Source organism: Cololabis saira, chromosome 14 (assembly GCF_033807715.1).
Source record: "Cololabis saira isolate AMF1-May2022 chromosome 14, fColSai1.1, whole genome shotgun sequence".
NCBI lineage: Eukaryota > Metazoa > Chordata > Actinopteri > Beloniformes > Belonidae > Cololabis > Cololabis saira.
In genome coordinates, this window is record NC_084600.1 from 14,994,574 (window position 1) to 15,011,743 (window position 17,170).

The 17,170-nt window shown below is 40.1% G+C and overlaps 2 protein-coding genes across 2 annotated transcripts; one reads left to right on the forward strand and one right to left on the reverse strand.

Moving 5' to 3' along the window:
- The first annotated feature begins 407 nt into the window (after positions 1-407).
- Positions 408-10,722, forward strand: srrt (serrate RNA effector molecule homolog (Arabidopsis)). The gene is made up of 20 exons (XM_061739849.1): positions 408-516; positions 989-1,107; positions 2,538-2,666; positions 2,747-2,893; positions 3,024-3,212; positions 4,734-4,903; positions 5,077-5,261; positions 5,334-5,447; positions 5,535-5,694; positions 5,780-5,928; positions 6,008-6,069; positions 6,201-6,279; positions 6,705-6,896; positions 6,994-7,164; positions 7,305-7,458; positions 8,367-8,560; positions 8,713-8,869; positions 9,007-9,090; positions 9,187-9,289; positions 9,407-10,722. The coding sequence occupies exons 2-20, from the start codon at positions 989-991 to the stop codon at positions 9,480-9,482; spliced, it is 2,634 nt and encodes an 877-aa protein (XP_061595833.1). The 5' UTR covers positions 408-516; the 3' UTR covers positions 9,483-10,722.
- Positions 10,723-10,900: 178 nt separating this feature from the next.
- Positions 10,901-16,472, reverse strand: mogat3b (monoacylglycerol O-acyltransferase 3b). The gene is made up of 8 exons (XM_061739851.1): positions 16,341-16,472; positions 15,816-15,906; positions 15,587-15,694; positions 14,451-14,521; positions 13,791-13,995; positions 12,425-12,599; positions 11,426-11,610; positions 10,901-11,344 (listed from the first exon to the last, which is right to left on the reverse strand). The coding sequence occupies exons 2-8, from the start codon at positions 15,895-15,897 to the stop codon at positions 11,190-11,192; spliced, it is 981 nt and encodes a 326-aa protein (XP_061595835.1). The 5' UTR covers positions 15,898-15,906; positions 16,341-16,472; the 3' UTR covers positions 10,901-11,189.
- Positions 16,473-17,170: the final 698 nt, after the last annotated feature.

Sequence of the window (17,170 nt, forward strand, 5' to 3'; positions counted from 1 at the left end):
TAAACTGTCCCTTCGTATGTCAAATTAAATATATTCACCATTCAATTATTTAATGATACATTTAATTATAAAATTGTATATTAAATAAATTATATATTTATGTATTTCCAATTTTATTTATTTTATTGTAAATTTATTCAATGATTTAATCATAATGAATTAATTATTTATTTATTTTGACTGTTTCAGCGTTCCATATCCATCACGCCCATACACTCACTACATGACTGATATTACTGATGAACATATATCAATTAACTTTTGCATATAATTTAGTTGGGTTAAATACATTTTGTTTCTTTAATCCATCAAAAAAATAAAATAATAATAATAATTCGGCCAGGGTTGCAGTGGTGACGGGTTTCTCCTACTTCCACTCCCCGCCAGGTGGTGGCGCTGCCGCGTCTCCGTGTTGCTGTTTCCCAGCGGCCTGTTGTTGCGCAGCCGCAGGAGGAAGAAGCGCCACCGCGTCGCCGCCGCCGCCGAGGAGAAGCAGAGCAGCGCGGACTTTTCCAGGTAATAAACGTGTTCTTTCGCGTTTTGGCACATTTTATCAACTCACCAAAGAGAAAAGTGGTATTTTATTTGCATTAAGGTCGATTGAGGCTGAAGGCTGAATGAGGCTGAAGAAAGAACCATATTTTAGGCGCTCATGTTCCCTGCGTGTTAGCTAACGTTGATAGCAGCGTTGGTACAAACACAATACATAATAATTACTGATTGGACTCTTTCCTTTGTTCTCGGTAGAAACTTATTTCTTACTTTATATACCATTCCTTCTTCATGTTAACTTTTCTGGTGGTTTAGCTGACTAGCAGTGGTTCATAACCCCTGGTTTCATCGTTTAGCATGATGAGCCAGTGGAGTTGGTTCTGTACAAGCCACATTTCCTCCACTCTCGGGGTCTTTCCTCTTCTTTTGCCAGATATCATTGATTTGTATTATTGATCTATACTAATAAAATTTATTTTTGTTTCCCTACTTTGAGATGGGGGACAGTGATGATGAATATGATCGCAGGAGAAGGGACAAGTTTAGACGAGAGAGGAGTGACTATGATCGGTCAAGAGAAAGAGAAGATCGACGCAGGGACGACTGGAATGAGAGGTGAGTCTGTCTGTCTGTCTGTCTGTCTGTCTGTCTGTCTGTCTGTCTGTCTGTCTGTCTATGATTACAACACAACTATAAACTCTACTTGAACATACATTTTTTTGTTATTTTTTTATTACATAACACTACATATACATATACATGTAGCATATTTTACATAAACATATTTTTAATTTTTCAAGTAACAAAATAACATATTTGAACCATTTTCAGATCTTTTCAGTTATTATATAGAGATATTGATCATATATTGTCTGAAAAATGGTTCAAATATGTAATTTGAAAATTTTTAAATTTGTTTTGTTGATGAGAAAATATGTTTCTCTATTTTTCTTATTTTTGTGAAGGGGATATATATTGTTTTTCGGCACTGCCTTGTTCTCTATAGCTGATATAACATGAATTACTCATATGTGGGATCAATAAAGTTCTTATTTTTGCCATCTCAGAAAATTAAATATATTATATTTGGTGCCTAACTGTTTCCCAAGTATATTAGTGCGTGTGTGAATCAATAACTGAGACGTAAAACGTACATTTCTTTGTAGAAAGGCGCTTTATGAAAATAAGTCAATTTACTTGTATTGGTTTACAGCGCAGTCTTGCCACATCCAATATGGCTGCGTCGTTGACGTATCGCAGCAGCTCCATGGAAGGATACGTATATATGTCTATGGCTGTGACTCCGTTTGTAGCGAGTGACAGATGCAGTCGCGCGTCTACACTGTCAGGGGTGTGACTTTGATTGACAGCTCATGAATCAATCAGATTGGATGAAGAATGACAGAAAACACGCTGATTGGCCACGGGCGCAGAGAGCTGCGCCCGGAGGAGAGTCTTTGAGTAACCAATTAGAGACCAGCATGAAGTCACAACATGCACATACACACTCATTTGGCCGGCGCCCCTCGCCATTGAAACCTATGTATTTCAGTCTGCACAAAAACCAGCTTTGAATAAACCCAGTATGGGATGGGAAGGCTTGAAAAAAAAATGGCGGAAGCTCCGGCCGGCGGATTTAGTTGTGGGCGTGGTTTCACGCATCGCTCCCGTCGTTACGTTACGACAGGAGCAGAATGTGAACGGCTCATAGAAGCCACATCACACTGGATGGCTCATTCCGGGCGGCTGTACAGACACTGCAGAATTTGGTTGCTTTCCTCCTCCTCTGAGTTGGCAGGCTGAGGGGAGACCACTTTATATATGTTAAAGCAAGAGAAAACAGGTTTTTCATAAAATGTCTTCAAAATTCCCTCAAAATGGCATTTAGTTTTTTGGTTGTTAGATTGCCATTACAGTCACACTATGTGTGTGTGTATGTATGTATGTGTGTGTATATATATATATATATATATATATATATACATACAGTCACTGTATGTAAATGATATTACACTCAGATTAATGGTGGATTGATTATCCCTCAGGGAGTGGGACAGAGGCAGAGAACGCCGCAGCCGTGGTGAATATCGGGATTATGACCGAGGTCGGAGGGAGAGATTTACCCCTCCCAGGCATGACATGAGTCCCCACCAGAAACGCATGAGAAGAGACTGGTGAGAATAACGGTAACATTGGTACACGAGCTCTGCAACTGGTGTCTTGTTTTATGTAAACTCTTAATGTGCTGTGCCAGGGATGACCATGGTGGAGACCCGTACCATGGGGGGTACGACTTGGGATATGGCGGTGGAGGAGGGCCTAGTTATGGGCCACCACAACACTGGGGTCATCCAGACCTGCACCTTATGCAGCCTCATCAGGGCATCCCCATCCAGGCAAGGTGAGAAACAGATTGAAAACTCAGTCAAGATCAACATGTTTTTTTAGACACTGGTCAGTAGCTTTTTCTAGTGTCTTCTACTTTTGTCTGCACAACCAAAACTCCATCAAATGTCTCCTTGTTCATTTAGGCTTGGTAACATTCATGACATGGACTTGGGTCCTCCCCCTCCAATAATGAAGACCTTTAAGGAGTTTCTGCTGTCCTTAGATGATTCAGTGGATGAGACGGAAGCAGTCAAGCGATACAATGAGTACAAGATCGACTTTCGTCGGCAACAGATGCAAGAGTTCTTTTTGGCTCATAAAGAGGAAGAGTGGTACGACCTCAGTTGTCTTTAATCCATAAGTTCCAGTCATCGTTTTCCAATTTTAATGTTTTATGTTAACAGTCTTTGTTAAATCTCTTTGGCTGGTTCATTACCTTTTTTATTTTAGAAATAACTTATTTTTTATGAGTCTTACAAGTTGGGTGGAATCCTAAATTAGATTTATCTTTGGATATTAGTCATGCATCACATTTTAATGTTAACATAAGTACTTAATGGCAAAAAATATCAAGTATTGACATTTAGGTGAAGACATGAGAATATAGTGCCTTAAAAACTCTTAATGTACACAGTCCAATAGCAGGGAGGACCAAATGAACAGAGGGCATTAGGGTAGGCCCTCTCATGTCTTAGGATCAAACATACACAATTATTTTGTTATGAATGACCTTTGCTATTGTGCTTGTAGATCATGAAATAAGAAAATCAACCCAATTTTGTGATAACCCGCATGTCATTTGTAGATTATAAAGACATTCTGAGTGTTTAGCCAGAGATTTAAAAGTAGTTAGACACGTGTGCTGCCGTGTAGTTGATCCTCACAGTTGTGACTAAATTCTGTAACCAATAACGTAGACATATTTTTACAATATTTTCAGTCATTTGTTCTTTGGGTTGATTTTCTTGTTTAATTTGTTTATTGTTTGTTGATTCTTGATACACTTATTTCACAGTGATCATGCAAAATGTTTCTGTTTGACTAAACCATTTCTTCTTCCATTCACTTCTACTTCCACGTTGACAGCGATTTTTTTCAAGATGAGCAAAAGTGGAACTCATTCGCAACAGTCGGTCTTAGATAGCAAGGGCATGCACTGCGCACAATGCAGTTGCTCTTAGATACACAGTACCAGGGATTTTAGATAGATAGCAAACTACTCCTCCACATATGGAGGATTTTTTTATTGTTTCGTCCTTTTTCCACCCTGTTTTGTTTTTTATATTTGGATCAAACCGAATCCCAAAACCGAATTTGTGTGTATTCAGACACACCATTTGGGTGAAGTGGAGCGCATTTTCACAGAAGAAAACTCTCCCTCTTTATTTATTTGTTATTAAACTGGCAGAACAAAAGGTAACTGTGGTCCACTCAATGACAAATATTTTTAATCTATTATTATTATGTGTATGTTTGATTTTTATAATCTGTCATATTTTTTTCTTATGTTGTGGTGAGTTAATCTCAACATTTCTGGTGCTGAATAATCAGTAATTTTTAATTACGTTCAATGACTAGGATATTCAGACCAAAAACTGCAACATAAAATTATTTTCATGTACTTTTTTAAACTTTAAACAAACAGCCCAACACTACTGATTTGAATGACTGGTTGAAAATTTGATAAGATATTTTAATCTGGAAATCAATCAAATTTGTCAATGCAGTTTTATGTTTTCATAGGTGATATTTGATCATATAACATCTATTTGTTCTCTAACATCTGCAACCCGTTCATCCCGACCCCCATCATTCCCTTTCCACTCCTCTTTGGTCCCCAATTTTGGAAACAGGTTCAGGTCCAAATACCACCCTGATGAAGCCAAACGGCTTCAGGCAGAGGCCCAGAGCGCCCTGCGCAATCGCCTGAATGTCTTTGTGTTCCTGATGGAGAATAGTTGGTTTGACAATGTCTCACTGGACATCGAACAGACCCCGGCCATCATCAAGGTTCTGGATGCAGGTGAGGCCTCAGAAGTGATGAAGTCGGATGTAGGATTCTTTTATCCACACCAGATCGTTTTTTTTCTTTTCTTAGAGTTTAATCATAGTGATAATAAATACTGAATTGTATTTGCAAAAGCAGATGCCATCCTTCCTTGTAACCAGAAGCACACACCTTCTTGTTTCCCTCAGCGGTGATAAAAATGGAAGGAGGGACAGATCACGATCTTCGCATCTTGGACATGCCGCCTGAAGAAGAAGAAGACCGAGAGAAACCTGGATCTGTTTCAGGAGGACCTGAACCTTTAAAGAAAGAAGATATCAAATCCTTGCTCGGAGATCGCAAACCATCAGTGGAGAAGGATAAAACCAACAAGGTTGGTTTTGTTTCCTCCGTTAGTCAGGCTGACAACTTATCACAGCGGTGTTACTGATGGTGAACTGTACAGCAGGAGGAGGGTGACGCTGTCAACGCAGACAAGATCAGTGCAGCCGATGGAGAGGACGTGAAAGAGGAGGCAGAGAAGGAAGCTGTCAAAGAAGAAATGCCTGAGCCTAAGAAGGTTATTGTTGTTTCTATTACTAAAACTATAGTTTAGGATGAAATTACATTAAATAAATATCTGTGATTGCTCTTGTTCATTCGTCAGGCAAGAAGAAAGAGGAAACGCAGTGGCGACAGCGATGATGAAGCCAGCGCCTCAGAGAGTGACTCGGAGTCGGACTCTGATTCTAACTCCAACTGCTCTGACAAACCGGAGAAGAAAGAAGAAGAGGAAGACAAAGATGTGGAGGAAGAGGAGGGTGAAGGTGCAGAATGAAAGTTTTCATTGTGTTTTGTTTTCATATAACTCAAAGATTTTGCCTCACCATTATCCTTTGTCTCGTGGTCTAGAAGAGAAACCAAAGGAGATATCTGAGGAGGACAAAAATGAGGAGAAGAAGCCCAAAGATGACTCCCCCAGACCCCGGCCTCTGCACAAAACCTGCTCTCTGTTCATGAGGAGCATCGCTCCCACCATCTCCAAAGCTGAGATTGTTGCTGTGAGTTGGGGCGAGCAGTTTTTATGGTTTCAGAAATGTGGAAAGTTTTTCTTTTCTGACTTCTTCTCTTTCCCATTAGTTGTGTCGGCGATACCCTGGGTTTCTGCGTGTCTGCTTGTCCGACCCTCATCCAGACCGCAGGTTAGTTGAAATAATAATTTGTTACTTTTCCACTTTAGTATAGCATATGTTGTATTTATTAAGGCGGACATTGGGGATTTAAAAATAGTTGGAAATGTATTTATTTTTTAACTGAAACTTGTGTCTTTTAGGTTTTTCAGACGTTGCTGGGTGACATTTGACCGAAGCATCAATATCAAAGAAGTCTGCTGGAACCTCCAGAACATACGTGTAGGTGTTTATTTGCTTAAACTACGACCTCTTGTTTTTTTCAATGCCACGAGGCTGATCTGATTGACTACTTTTCTGCAATAAATCTGTCATAAAATGTGTTCATCTGGGTCATGATAATAAACACATTCTTCTTCATTCCAATTTATTTTAATAATAAATAACAATTCATTACCATTACATATTATTCAATAATGTACATGTTTTTGCAAAGATTGGAAGGTAATGTTTAAGTCAGCCTTTGTGCTTGAGTCTTCTCTACAAATCTGATCAGTATTAGATGTCTGCTGAACTGTGTAGTCCAGCTAATGGTATTGGCATATTTTTTTGATTGTGTTGGTTTAATTTGGTCCCAGTTAAAAATCTCCCAGGTAGCCATCAAAGCAGGGAAAGTCTGCTAAATGATCTTGTTCTGCTCTTCCCAGCTGCGAGACTGTGAACTGGCGCCGGGGGTGAACAGGGATCTGGCTCGGCGGGTGCGTAATGTGAACGGTATCACTCAGCACAAGCAGGTACTCCGCAACGACATCAAGCTGGCTGCCAAACTCATTCATGCTTTGGATGAAAAAGGAGAGCTGTGGAGCATTAAAGCACCAGACGAGGTGCAGAGTGCTGAGGTTGGTTCTGATTCTCATGCTTATATACATAGTTAAGAGCATAGTTGTCATACGTTCTTGTCATTAGGGTACTTATATTTATTTTCCTTCCAAAAAGTTGCCAGCTCACAACCCCATCCTGAAGAACATCACCGACTACCTGATAGAGGAAGTGAGTGCAGAGGAGGAAGAGCTCTTGGGCTCTGGTAGCGGTATGGAGCCTGAGGAGGGCACTAAGGAGGGAAATCCTACTGAAACAACTGTGGAGAGGGATGACAAGCTGGCCAAGGTTCGACTTTCATCTTGCAGTTATGAACTTATATTCAGCAGAGCGGATTACACATTATATTTCATTTATCAGCTCACCAGCCGAAGCCATTTGAGTAAATGAAATCTGTGTAACGTGTCGTTGTTGGTGTGTTGTTCCAGGTTTTGGACCGTTTGATCTTGTATCTGCGGGTTGTGCATTCACTGGATTACTACAACACGTGTGAATACCCGAGTGAAGATGAAATGCCTAATCGCTGTGGCATGATCCACGTTCGAGGACCCATTCCTCCCAACCGCATCACGCATGGAGAAGGTCAGTGCATCTTATCTCCTAATAGTAAATGCATTTCTTTTTAAAGGAATATTCTGTATTTAAATCAATGTTAGATCTATTATTAGATGGTTGTGAGTGTCAGGAAAATAAGTATTAGCGACCCCCCCCAAAAAAAAAGCGAATCAAATCAGTTTTGAGTTAGAAGGAAATACACATTTGCAGCATAATTAATTTAACGATAGCCTAGAGGCAAGTAGCAAGGTCAGAATATGTTACTATTTTAATCTTCTGACGAGACTAAAATATGTAATTCTACTCATGTCGGAGTGTTGATAGGGTTTATACAGACAAGCCAAGGCGATTCTGTCTCTGTGGATGTATATAAAGTGTAAAAAACTGACTGTACAGGAATATCCTGCCATTTGCTTCATCACTATCTTAAATCCGCACCAATGGAAGTGCAAACTGAAGAGACGAGTTCATGGCTGCTGCTTCCCCAGAACTGGACCGGTATGCCAACGCCGGGGAAGCAGTGGCCATGAACGACACCTTTTGATCTTAATACTCAAATACAGACATTTGCTTTGTGTAAATTTTGACCACAGAAAGTTGGTGCTCTTTCTTTTTGGCAAAGACGTGTTGTAAATCATGTACTGAACTATCCAGAGTTTTTAAAACACACACACACAGATAAGTTATCATGCCGTAATTCCTCCTTGAATAATTCGTGAGACCCTAATTGTTGTGTTTTCATTACTTGACGAGAAAGTTTATATCCAAAGACAAAACGGGTCGTCCTCATCGCTTCTTTGCCCTTTAAGGAGTAGGGAGAGTGTTGCACTGGCTGTAGAGTTAGTTTTTCACCAGTAGAGGGCACTACATCCCACATACTGGATCTTAAAATCTTAATCACATGTTTTTTACACCTCTTACATTTATTTTAACAGTGCAACAGTGGCAGAAGATGATGGAGGAGAAGTTGATGCCATTGTTCAGTTTAAAAGAAGTGCTTTCTGAAGACGAGGCTTCCAAGATGGGCCGCAAAGATCCCGAGGAGGAAGTGGAAAAGTTTATTTCTGCCAACACTCAAGAGCTGGGGAAGGACAAATGGCTCTGTCCTCTGAGTGGCAAGAAATTTAAGGTGAGGGCTTGAAAAGTGGAGAAACTGAATCTAATGAGATTTTTCCCACATTTCTTCAAAGGGTCTAAAGTGTCAATAGTTGTTTTGTGCTTCGGCGCTGCTAACATGAACCGAATGACTGACTTAATTTTCCATCACGCATGAAATTCCAGGGTCCAGAGTTCGTCAGAAAACACATCCTCAACAAACACGGAGACAAAATTGAAGAAGTGAAAAAGGAGGTTACTTTCTTCAACAACTTCCTGATGGATGCTAAGAGGCCGTCGCTGCCGGAGATGAAGCTTCCTCCTCTTCCAGGTCCAGGGCAAGGTCAGCACAGTACTCTTTAATCAATTTAGGAAGCAATATTGCTTCTTCACCATTAAATGTGCAATAAAAAGACCAAAAAGGGTGTCAAATTTTTTTTTTTTTTAACTTAAATTGTTTTTATTTGTTTTGTTGTACAGGTTTACTCTCTCCCACCCTGCCTTTTCCTCCTCAAGGTCCGATGGGCTTTGGCCAGCCGCGTCCTCCACTGATGGGCTATGGTGGTATGTTGTCACTAGTTTAGCTGGTTCTGATGGTGGAAAGGTGCTGACCCGTCAGACCATAACTTTTATTCATTTATCTTGAATCCCTGTTAACAGCCGGTGCACCTCCATACCCCCCCAACCAGTATGGGGGAGGCAGAGGCAACTATGACAACTTCAGGGGACAGGGTGGCTACCTGGGAAAGCCCCGCAACATCAGGTGAGACCACTAAACGTGTCACCTTTATTTTGCGACAAGTAGTTTATTTTCTGCTGTTGGGAAATTATATTCTTCTTCTCCGGTTATTTTTTCTGGTTGCACCTTCAACGATGTCAGAATGTCACGAGGTGATCCACGCAACATCATTGAGTACCGTGACCTGGATGCCCCAGATGATATGGACTTCTTTTAGATTCCCACCGTCACTCTTTACCAGTATTGTGTTCTGCCTGATTTTTTTCTTCTTTTTGTTTTTGTAGGTGTTAGATTGATATATTGAAAAATATTTCATCATGTAATTATTCTGCAACTACAACATGCTTCTGTACTGCTGTAAACTCATTCCTCAATAAAGTTGTGATCAAAATTCTTTTACATGCATCATATGACTCCTCAAGTATGAAAAATGCAAACTGGGAGGAAAAAAACAACCCTTCTTGCATTTTAGTAGAAATTCATCCGTTCCTGCGTTTCAGGCCTGCAGCAAACTGAAAAAATATTTATTTATCCATTTGTGTTACCATTTATAATGCTGCCATCCTTCAGACTTAGATGTTGTGGAGTTGAAGCAGGAAAGAGTTTCAGTAGCTGTTTTTTCTTAAGTTAATTATCTCAGGGTTTGGGGTCGTTGATGTCTCGTTTTTCATTTCAACATTCCCCAGACATCCTCTGCTGGGGACACATCAGGGCAACCGGCAGTCCAGTCAACCGTCTAGTTCCTCATCCGTGGGAAAGACCTCCCCCTGAAGGCAGCATGTTTTCTTGAGTATAAATGTACTATTTTTGGGTCGATACTGAAATCACAGAATTGCAGAGGGCCTCGTTTTAGGGTTCTGATAACTGGACGGTAGTTTTTGTTGGTCCAGAGCACACAGAGCCACGTCTGCTCAGAAGAGATCTGGAATACTGATTTGTCTGACCACAGGACGTGTTTGTACTCTGTGGCGGTCCATTCGCAACGATGGGAGACCAGAGAGGCGGGCGATACCTCCGGACCGGGGTAACCATGAGCATCCCCCAGAATCCACTTGCTTGAGTGGTTGCCTCGGTTTCTCATAAATGATGGGTATTGATTTAGTATCTGAGAGAACGGTGATCCCAGTCAGCGGCTTTGGCTGGAAACAATATCAGATCCTGTAAACCGTTTAATGATATTGTGCACCGTAGAAGTAGAGTGTGGTCGACGTGTCCAGCCGAACATTTCTTTCTCTTGTCTTGTTCTCAGGGATGTTTTCACGCTCTTGATGGCAAACCAGAGCTTCTCTGTCCGTTTTTGTTCCTTCCAAGGATCCAGCTCGTGTACAACATCAGATGTTTGCAAGAATGTTCATTATAGTTGTGTTTACGGGCCTGAAATGTATTTTTGTTGACGTGTGCACACTGGGATTAGGTTTCGGGTGTAAACTAAAGGAAATGGAAGCATGAAACACTGATCCAAGCAGTACTGTCGTCTTTGACCCAGGTATTTCATCCACGTGTTGGGGAAAATGCACTTTGTGTTTATGATGATGGAAGGAAATAAAGCCTATAGCTTAATCAAGATTTGGTTAAGCTGTTTGAGAAACAACAGACTTTAGTCTCTAAAGCATAGAAAGAAAAATGTGGGAAGCAGGTGTAGGAAATGTTCTTCAATACTTATTGTTAATTAAACACTTCAGATTAGATTCTGCAGGAGCGTTTGTGGCCATTTTCATCAGAGACAAAGCAATAATACTTTACACACTGGGGGTGAAACAATATAACACTGCAGCAGTGATGACTTCTCAAAAATGTTCTCTCCTCGTCATCGCGTTCTCCTGATGAGAGGATGTTTGTTCGTTGGTACATACATGGAACCATATGAAGTCACTTTTGAACATAAAGTCCAAACATCAATGGCGTTGACGTTAAAGAGGAGCGTCTAAATGATCCTCAGCTGGTGGCTTTCCGAAAGCCCACAGCTGACTTTGTGTTGGTGGAATAATGTGGTCAAGGCCTCCATGTAGAGTCTGTGGTAGTGGTCGACCTCGTCCTCCGTCGGGCTGGAGCACTTCCTCACCGACACCGGGCTCCCCACTGCAAGCAGTTGAGCAGATGACATGAACAGGGGCTCTGTGTTTTAGTGTTTTTCTTTTTAAGGAATCGTGAAATCCTCACCGACAGTCGTGACCGCCGTCTTGTAGGGGAGGAATCCGAATCGCTCCCCCACAAAGAGACACGGGGCGAAGCCCATGACCTTTTTGAACAGGTCCTGCAGCCTGCGACCCAGACTGCCCTCCGAGAAGATCAACTGCCTGAACAGTTCATTCTCCCCGAAAGTGTAAACGGGCACCAGATCAGCTCTGTGGGAGATGATCAGATATAGACATGTTATATGTAGGTATGTATATGGATATATTGAGTTGTATTATACGTACAGTATTTGTATATCTATAACTCTTAATATATATTGATTTATAGTTATAGTTATGTCGATGAATACATTTATAGTAATTTTTATGTATATAATTGGAGGTAAATCTATGAACCAGTGTATGTATAGCATATCTACTCTTATATAGTTATTCAAGTATATTCAAGTATATCATACCATTGCTGTCTATTCTCTATTATATTGTACTATTATAGTAAAGTAATGATAATGTAATACTATGCATTATAATTACTTCTATTTTTACATACATACATAGTATGCACAACTAAATGCTGGGCGTTTGTTTTCTTTTCTTTTGTTTGCTTTGATTTGTTCTGATTTTGACTACATATAATTGAGTATTATATCACTGTATAGAACAGTTATTAAAGTAGGGATAGGTGTTTTATAAGTAAGCTTATTGAAACTCGTCTTGTTATATGTAATATATATATATATATATATATATATATATATATATATATATATATATATATATGTGTATGTATGTATGTGTATATATGTATGTATGTGTATATATATATGTATGTATGTATGTATATGTATATATGTTTGTTATATGTAATGTCTATCCAAAATATATATATATATATGTTTGTATTTTTTTTTTTTTAACAGGCATGTTCGAAATCAAATCTTCAAATTAAATCAAAAATCACATAGCAGCAACGGCAACCGTGGGGATGTATTTGATTTATTTCTATTTCTCAGTTGTCTCTTACCCAAACTCGAGGGCCACCCTGACGAAGCCCTTCCTGTGCTTCATGACCACCGTGTGGACTCCGGGGGAGGAGGCCAGGGACTCCTTAGCGCCCCCTACCACGATCACCACCGCATTGCCGCTGCCGCTCTTGGACAGGAGGTGGACGAGGCTCGGCTTGCTGACTGGACAAATGCCTGCTCACGCACACCAAGTAAGAGCATTAGTGCGTCAGCTGACCCACACCAATGTTGTTGAAGAGCAGAAAAACAAACCACAGCAACCCTTTTTTAAAGGAAACATGCAGAACATTTAAGAGGTTATTGCCCCTCTGGATCTGTCTTGTTGGTTCAAATCTTTTCCCCAGTGAATATTTATTGTGTTTTTATGTAATAATATTACTAAGTGGTCCTGGCATCAATATTTATATTCCTTATCCAACAAAGTTAAATTATTCTTACATGTGGTGATTATAGCGTCATCAATAAGGTGCTGGCGCAGTGGCAGATGGTCTTCAGTAGTGATGTGTGGATCAATACTGAAATATCGATACTTCCAATACCAGATCTGTATGCTCTAAAATCGATTCTCAAACTAAATTATCGATACGTTTAATACTTCAGTCATTTGTGGTCATGTATATCATTAACAGGAATACGGTGGAAAGTAACTAAACTATTCAGACTTTGTCTAAATGACACTGCTGGTAGGAACTACTTTTAATTTTTATAGTAGTTCCTATTTTTGTTTATTATTCTTTTGTTTATTTTAATGGTTTTATTATTTTACTTGGGATCTTTTTTTAGTGATCGAAACCTCTTATTCAAACACTCAACACTGGTTTTTCTGATGTTGTAACAGCTCGGCTGTATTTGTGACGAAGCCGCTACCTCATATCATTACAGGAATATGGTGGAAAGTAACTAAACTATTCAGATTTATATCTAAATGACTCGCTGCTGGTACTACTTTTTTCATTTTCATTTTTAGAGTTTTTAAAGTTCTTTTTTTTTTTTTTAATGATTCTATTATTTATTTTAATGGTTTTATTATTTTACTTAGGATCTTTTTTTAGCTATGGAAACAACTTTTTCAAACACTAGTTTTTCTGTTATTGTAACAGCTCTGTTACCTCAGTTACCTCTGACTTTAAAACAAATATGGTAGCTAAATAAGTGACTCTGATGTCTTGTATTCACAAACTATCTAAAATACACCAATTTTTTTAGATTTACCGGGCACATTAGGTTTATCTGGACAATGTATCGGTATCGCCGATACCAGCCTGAATTCTACTTGATATCGGATCGGAAAAGAAATCGGTGGTATGGATCTAGTCACTAGTCTTCAGATCCAGACCGTTTCCCTGCCGGACAGGTGACAGATACCTCCGCACAGTAAGTATTCCCTGAAGATGGGGATCTTGAAGAGGCCGGCCAGGATGGCCAGCGTGACTCGCATCCCGGGAAACGTGTCGCTGAAGCCGCAGCTGTCGGTGCTGAAGCAGGCGAAGGCCCCCATGCACATGATGCCGTGAGGGTGGCTGCCCAGGACGTAGTTCCGGTTTGGGTCCAGCTCCACCGTCTTCACCAGCTAAACCAGAGGGGGGGGGGGTAATGATCAGCATCTGCTGTGTATAATGAGACGAGCCCTCTCTCACTGCACGTTATCTGACAGCAGATGCTGATTAGACCCTGACAGGGGGAGGTAATGAAAGGCTTCTGATTAACGGCCTCCGAAATAAAATGCTCATTACAACGACTTTTATGTCAGAGATATATTGCCATATCTGCCTTGATGAGGGATCGCAGATAATACCCGGACTGGAATGTTGTTGTTATTATTTTCTGCGTTTTCCAAGACTGATGAAGGATGTTGAAACAACTGGAATCACTCTCAATTAACTGCAGGCAAGGTAGTTGGTTTCTTTACACAAAGGTTTTTTTTATTATTTAAATTTTTTAATTAATTAATTAACCATTTTCATTAAAGAAAATGTCAAGTCTATATATAAAAAAAAAGACAAAAGGTGAAAGGTATAGACTTACTTTAACTGGGAAGAAGTCTCGGAAGTGTTCCCATACCCTCCACGTCCTCACAAATCTAGTTTTCCTGCCCCCTGATGGAGACATTCAAGACACTGAGTGAGATCAAGTGTCCAAGTGGACTATCACTATCAAGGTTGTATATCAAAGTTTATTGCTTTTGGCACATTTGTTACAAACACGAAAAAAAATCATCCACAACTTCCATCGCTATTGCAAACTTAGTTAATAACAGTTAGTTATTAACATTGTTAATAACATTGAGACAATAAGATAAACAGTCAATACACACGTTAAGTGCTAAAACTGGGAACTGGTCACATGCTTTAATATTTTCCACTTGTTCTCAAATATTGCATCGCCCACAGGGACGCCCCAGCCTGGTGTTCAACTGATGATGCTACAAGTATTCGGTGATGTCCCACGGTTGCCAAATGGCTCATTAAGGTAAGAAGTGTGGGTAGATTTAAGCGTTTAAAAACCTAGGAATCCAAATTTTGTGTCCTTGATTGAAAGCTACTCTAAATTGCAATACCACTCTTGATCACGTGGGGGCAGCATTTCACCAGGCGCTACAGACAACGAAGCGCATCTCCAGTGGTGTCCAAAGACCATGCCGGACTGTCCCCACGCATTTGCACTGTATTGTGTGTGGCTTTTTAGTCAACACAGCAGTATCTGCCCCCATCTGGTCACACGTGGTACTGCTACATAGACTGGCTTGAAAACATGAAACAGATCTTTGAAAAGCAACAAAACTGCAGTTTTTACTCATTTATGTTTGCGGTTTGTACACAAAAATCTTAATTTGACAATAAACTTGAAATAAGGCTGAAAGCATAACGTTCCCCTGTAAAGCACGAAGCATCTTTAGAAATGTTCACTTTAATTTCCCCGCTTTGTTCTGTAGAAGCTCTCATGTTGTTTCAGTTCAGTTTTAGTCATTGGCATCTGTTTTAAGCAGACAGCAGAGGGTTTTTGGGGCTCACCCGTCAACCTCCAACCCTTCATAACCTTTTTGCAGCATTAAGAAAAAAAAAAAGCATCCCAACTGCACAGGGTGGCGTTCTTTTGTCTGGTCTATAAACTTTGAATGATTCCTTCATTTATGGAACGCTAAACTGATTAATTTCCTTTACCTTTCTCAGGGGTTTGCCAGTCCAACACCAGCCACACGAAGTACAGAGTGGGCAGCGGCCACAGAGAGGTAAACATAAGATACACCATCAAGATCATGCAGGCCACTCCTGCAGGTGGATGAGTTCAGAGTCGGGGATACAAGAAAGAGCTCAGACAGACTTAATAATGCCGTGTTTTTTTGTCAGATGCACTGAAGAGTTACAAGATAAACACATGACGGGATCTTACCTAGGAAGAGAAAGCTTAGCACCCATTGCAGAACACTTGACGCCTCTAAAAACTCCTTCAGTGGAGTTTTTTCTTTAGTCATCCTTGGAATCTGCAGGCCAGACCGTCAGTTTTCAGCAGTCAATAACATTTTACACTTTGCTAACATTCAATAAAGTTCATGGATACTTAAATAATATGTTTTATGCCTGTAGCAATTAATCCGAGCTAGTAAAAATGACCATAGATGTCTTTATGAGGAAGAACAGATTGTTTTGATTATCAGTAGCTCTCGCTTGTTCCCGTAATCTTCCTTCGGGGATGAAAGACACTTAAAAACTTGTTTGGTATTCAGCAGCCTGATCAAATGACTCGCTTATAAACAAGCGCACGGGCAAGCTCGGACTAAGTGATTAATTTGCTCACAAATAAAAATGTAATCAGTTGTTCCAGTAGGACCACAAAACTCTTCTGGCGACGCGTCATTATAAAAACATAAAACTGCATTTGTGGTCGTTCTGCAGAGTATAAAACACAATACTTTACCTTCTCAGAGCTTATCCCGAGGCTAATTTGAATGGATGAGCACACACGGCTTTCTGCGGTTCGACGCAGTGCACTTTGACCAGATCATGTTTAGCAAGGTTACTGATAAAAAGAAAAAAAAATCAACTCCCACAGGATACTTTGACACACACACATGCTGTGTCAGAGATAGATATTGCAACATTTTTATAGTGAGGTGCTTTGCATAAGCAATCATTACGGCATGGACAGAGCAGCCCACAAGGGGTTTTATGATCAGAGGCCTCTGCAGCGTGTGCAGAGTCCCTCTAACCTGCTCGCTGTCATCATTGGGCGCCATTCATGTCAATGGCGTCTTATTCAATGCTGCAATTATAGGGTTTTTGGCTCCTTATAAAGATGCAGATTTGATTCACAGGTAGACTTCACTGCAACCAAAGCCAAACCACATGCTTTATTTGTGTTAAAGGCTTCCCAGATAGCAAAAGATGTTAAATCAATGTTGAATTATGGTCAAAAAGGTTGATTTTTGGTTAAGGTCAACGATTTATGGTGGATCAACCATCAATTAATCATCCAATTCTAATGCCAATGTGTAATCAATGTTGAATCGAGGTATCCTGTTTGTCGTGGACATGGCTTCAACATGGATTCAATGTTTCTGCCATATTTCAACGCTGATTCACACATATTTTTTGCTATCAGTGTTTGGCTCACTGAAGGCCTTTTAATTAAAATGCAAATACATAGTGGAGGATAAAATATTGTAAATTGCATTGGCTCAGGGGACAAAACATAGGAGAATTCACATTATTGATTAAAGGGATTTAGGAACAAATATTTACATGTAG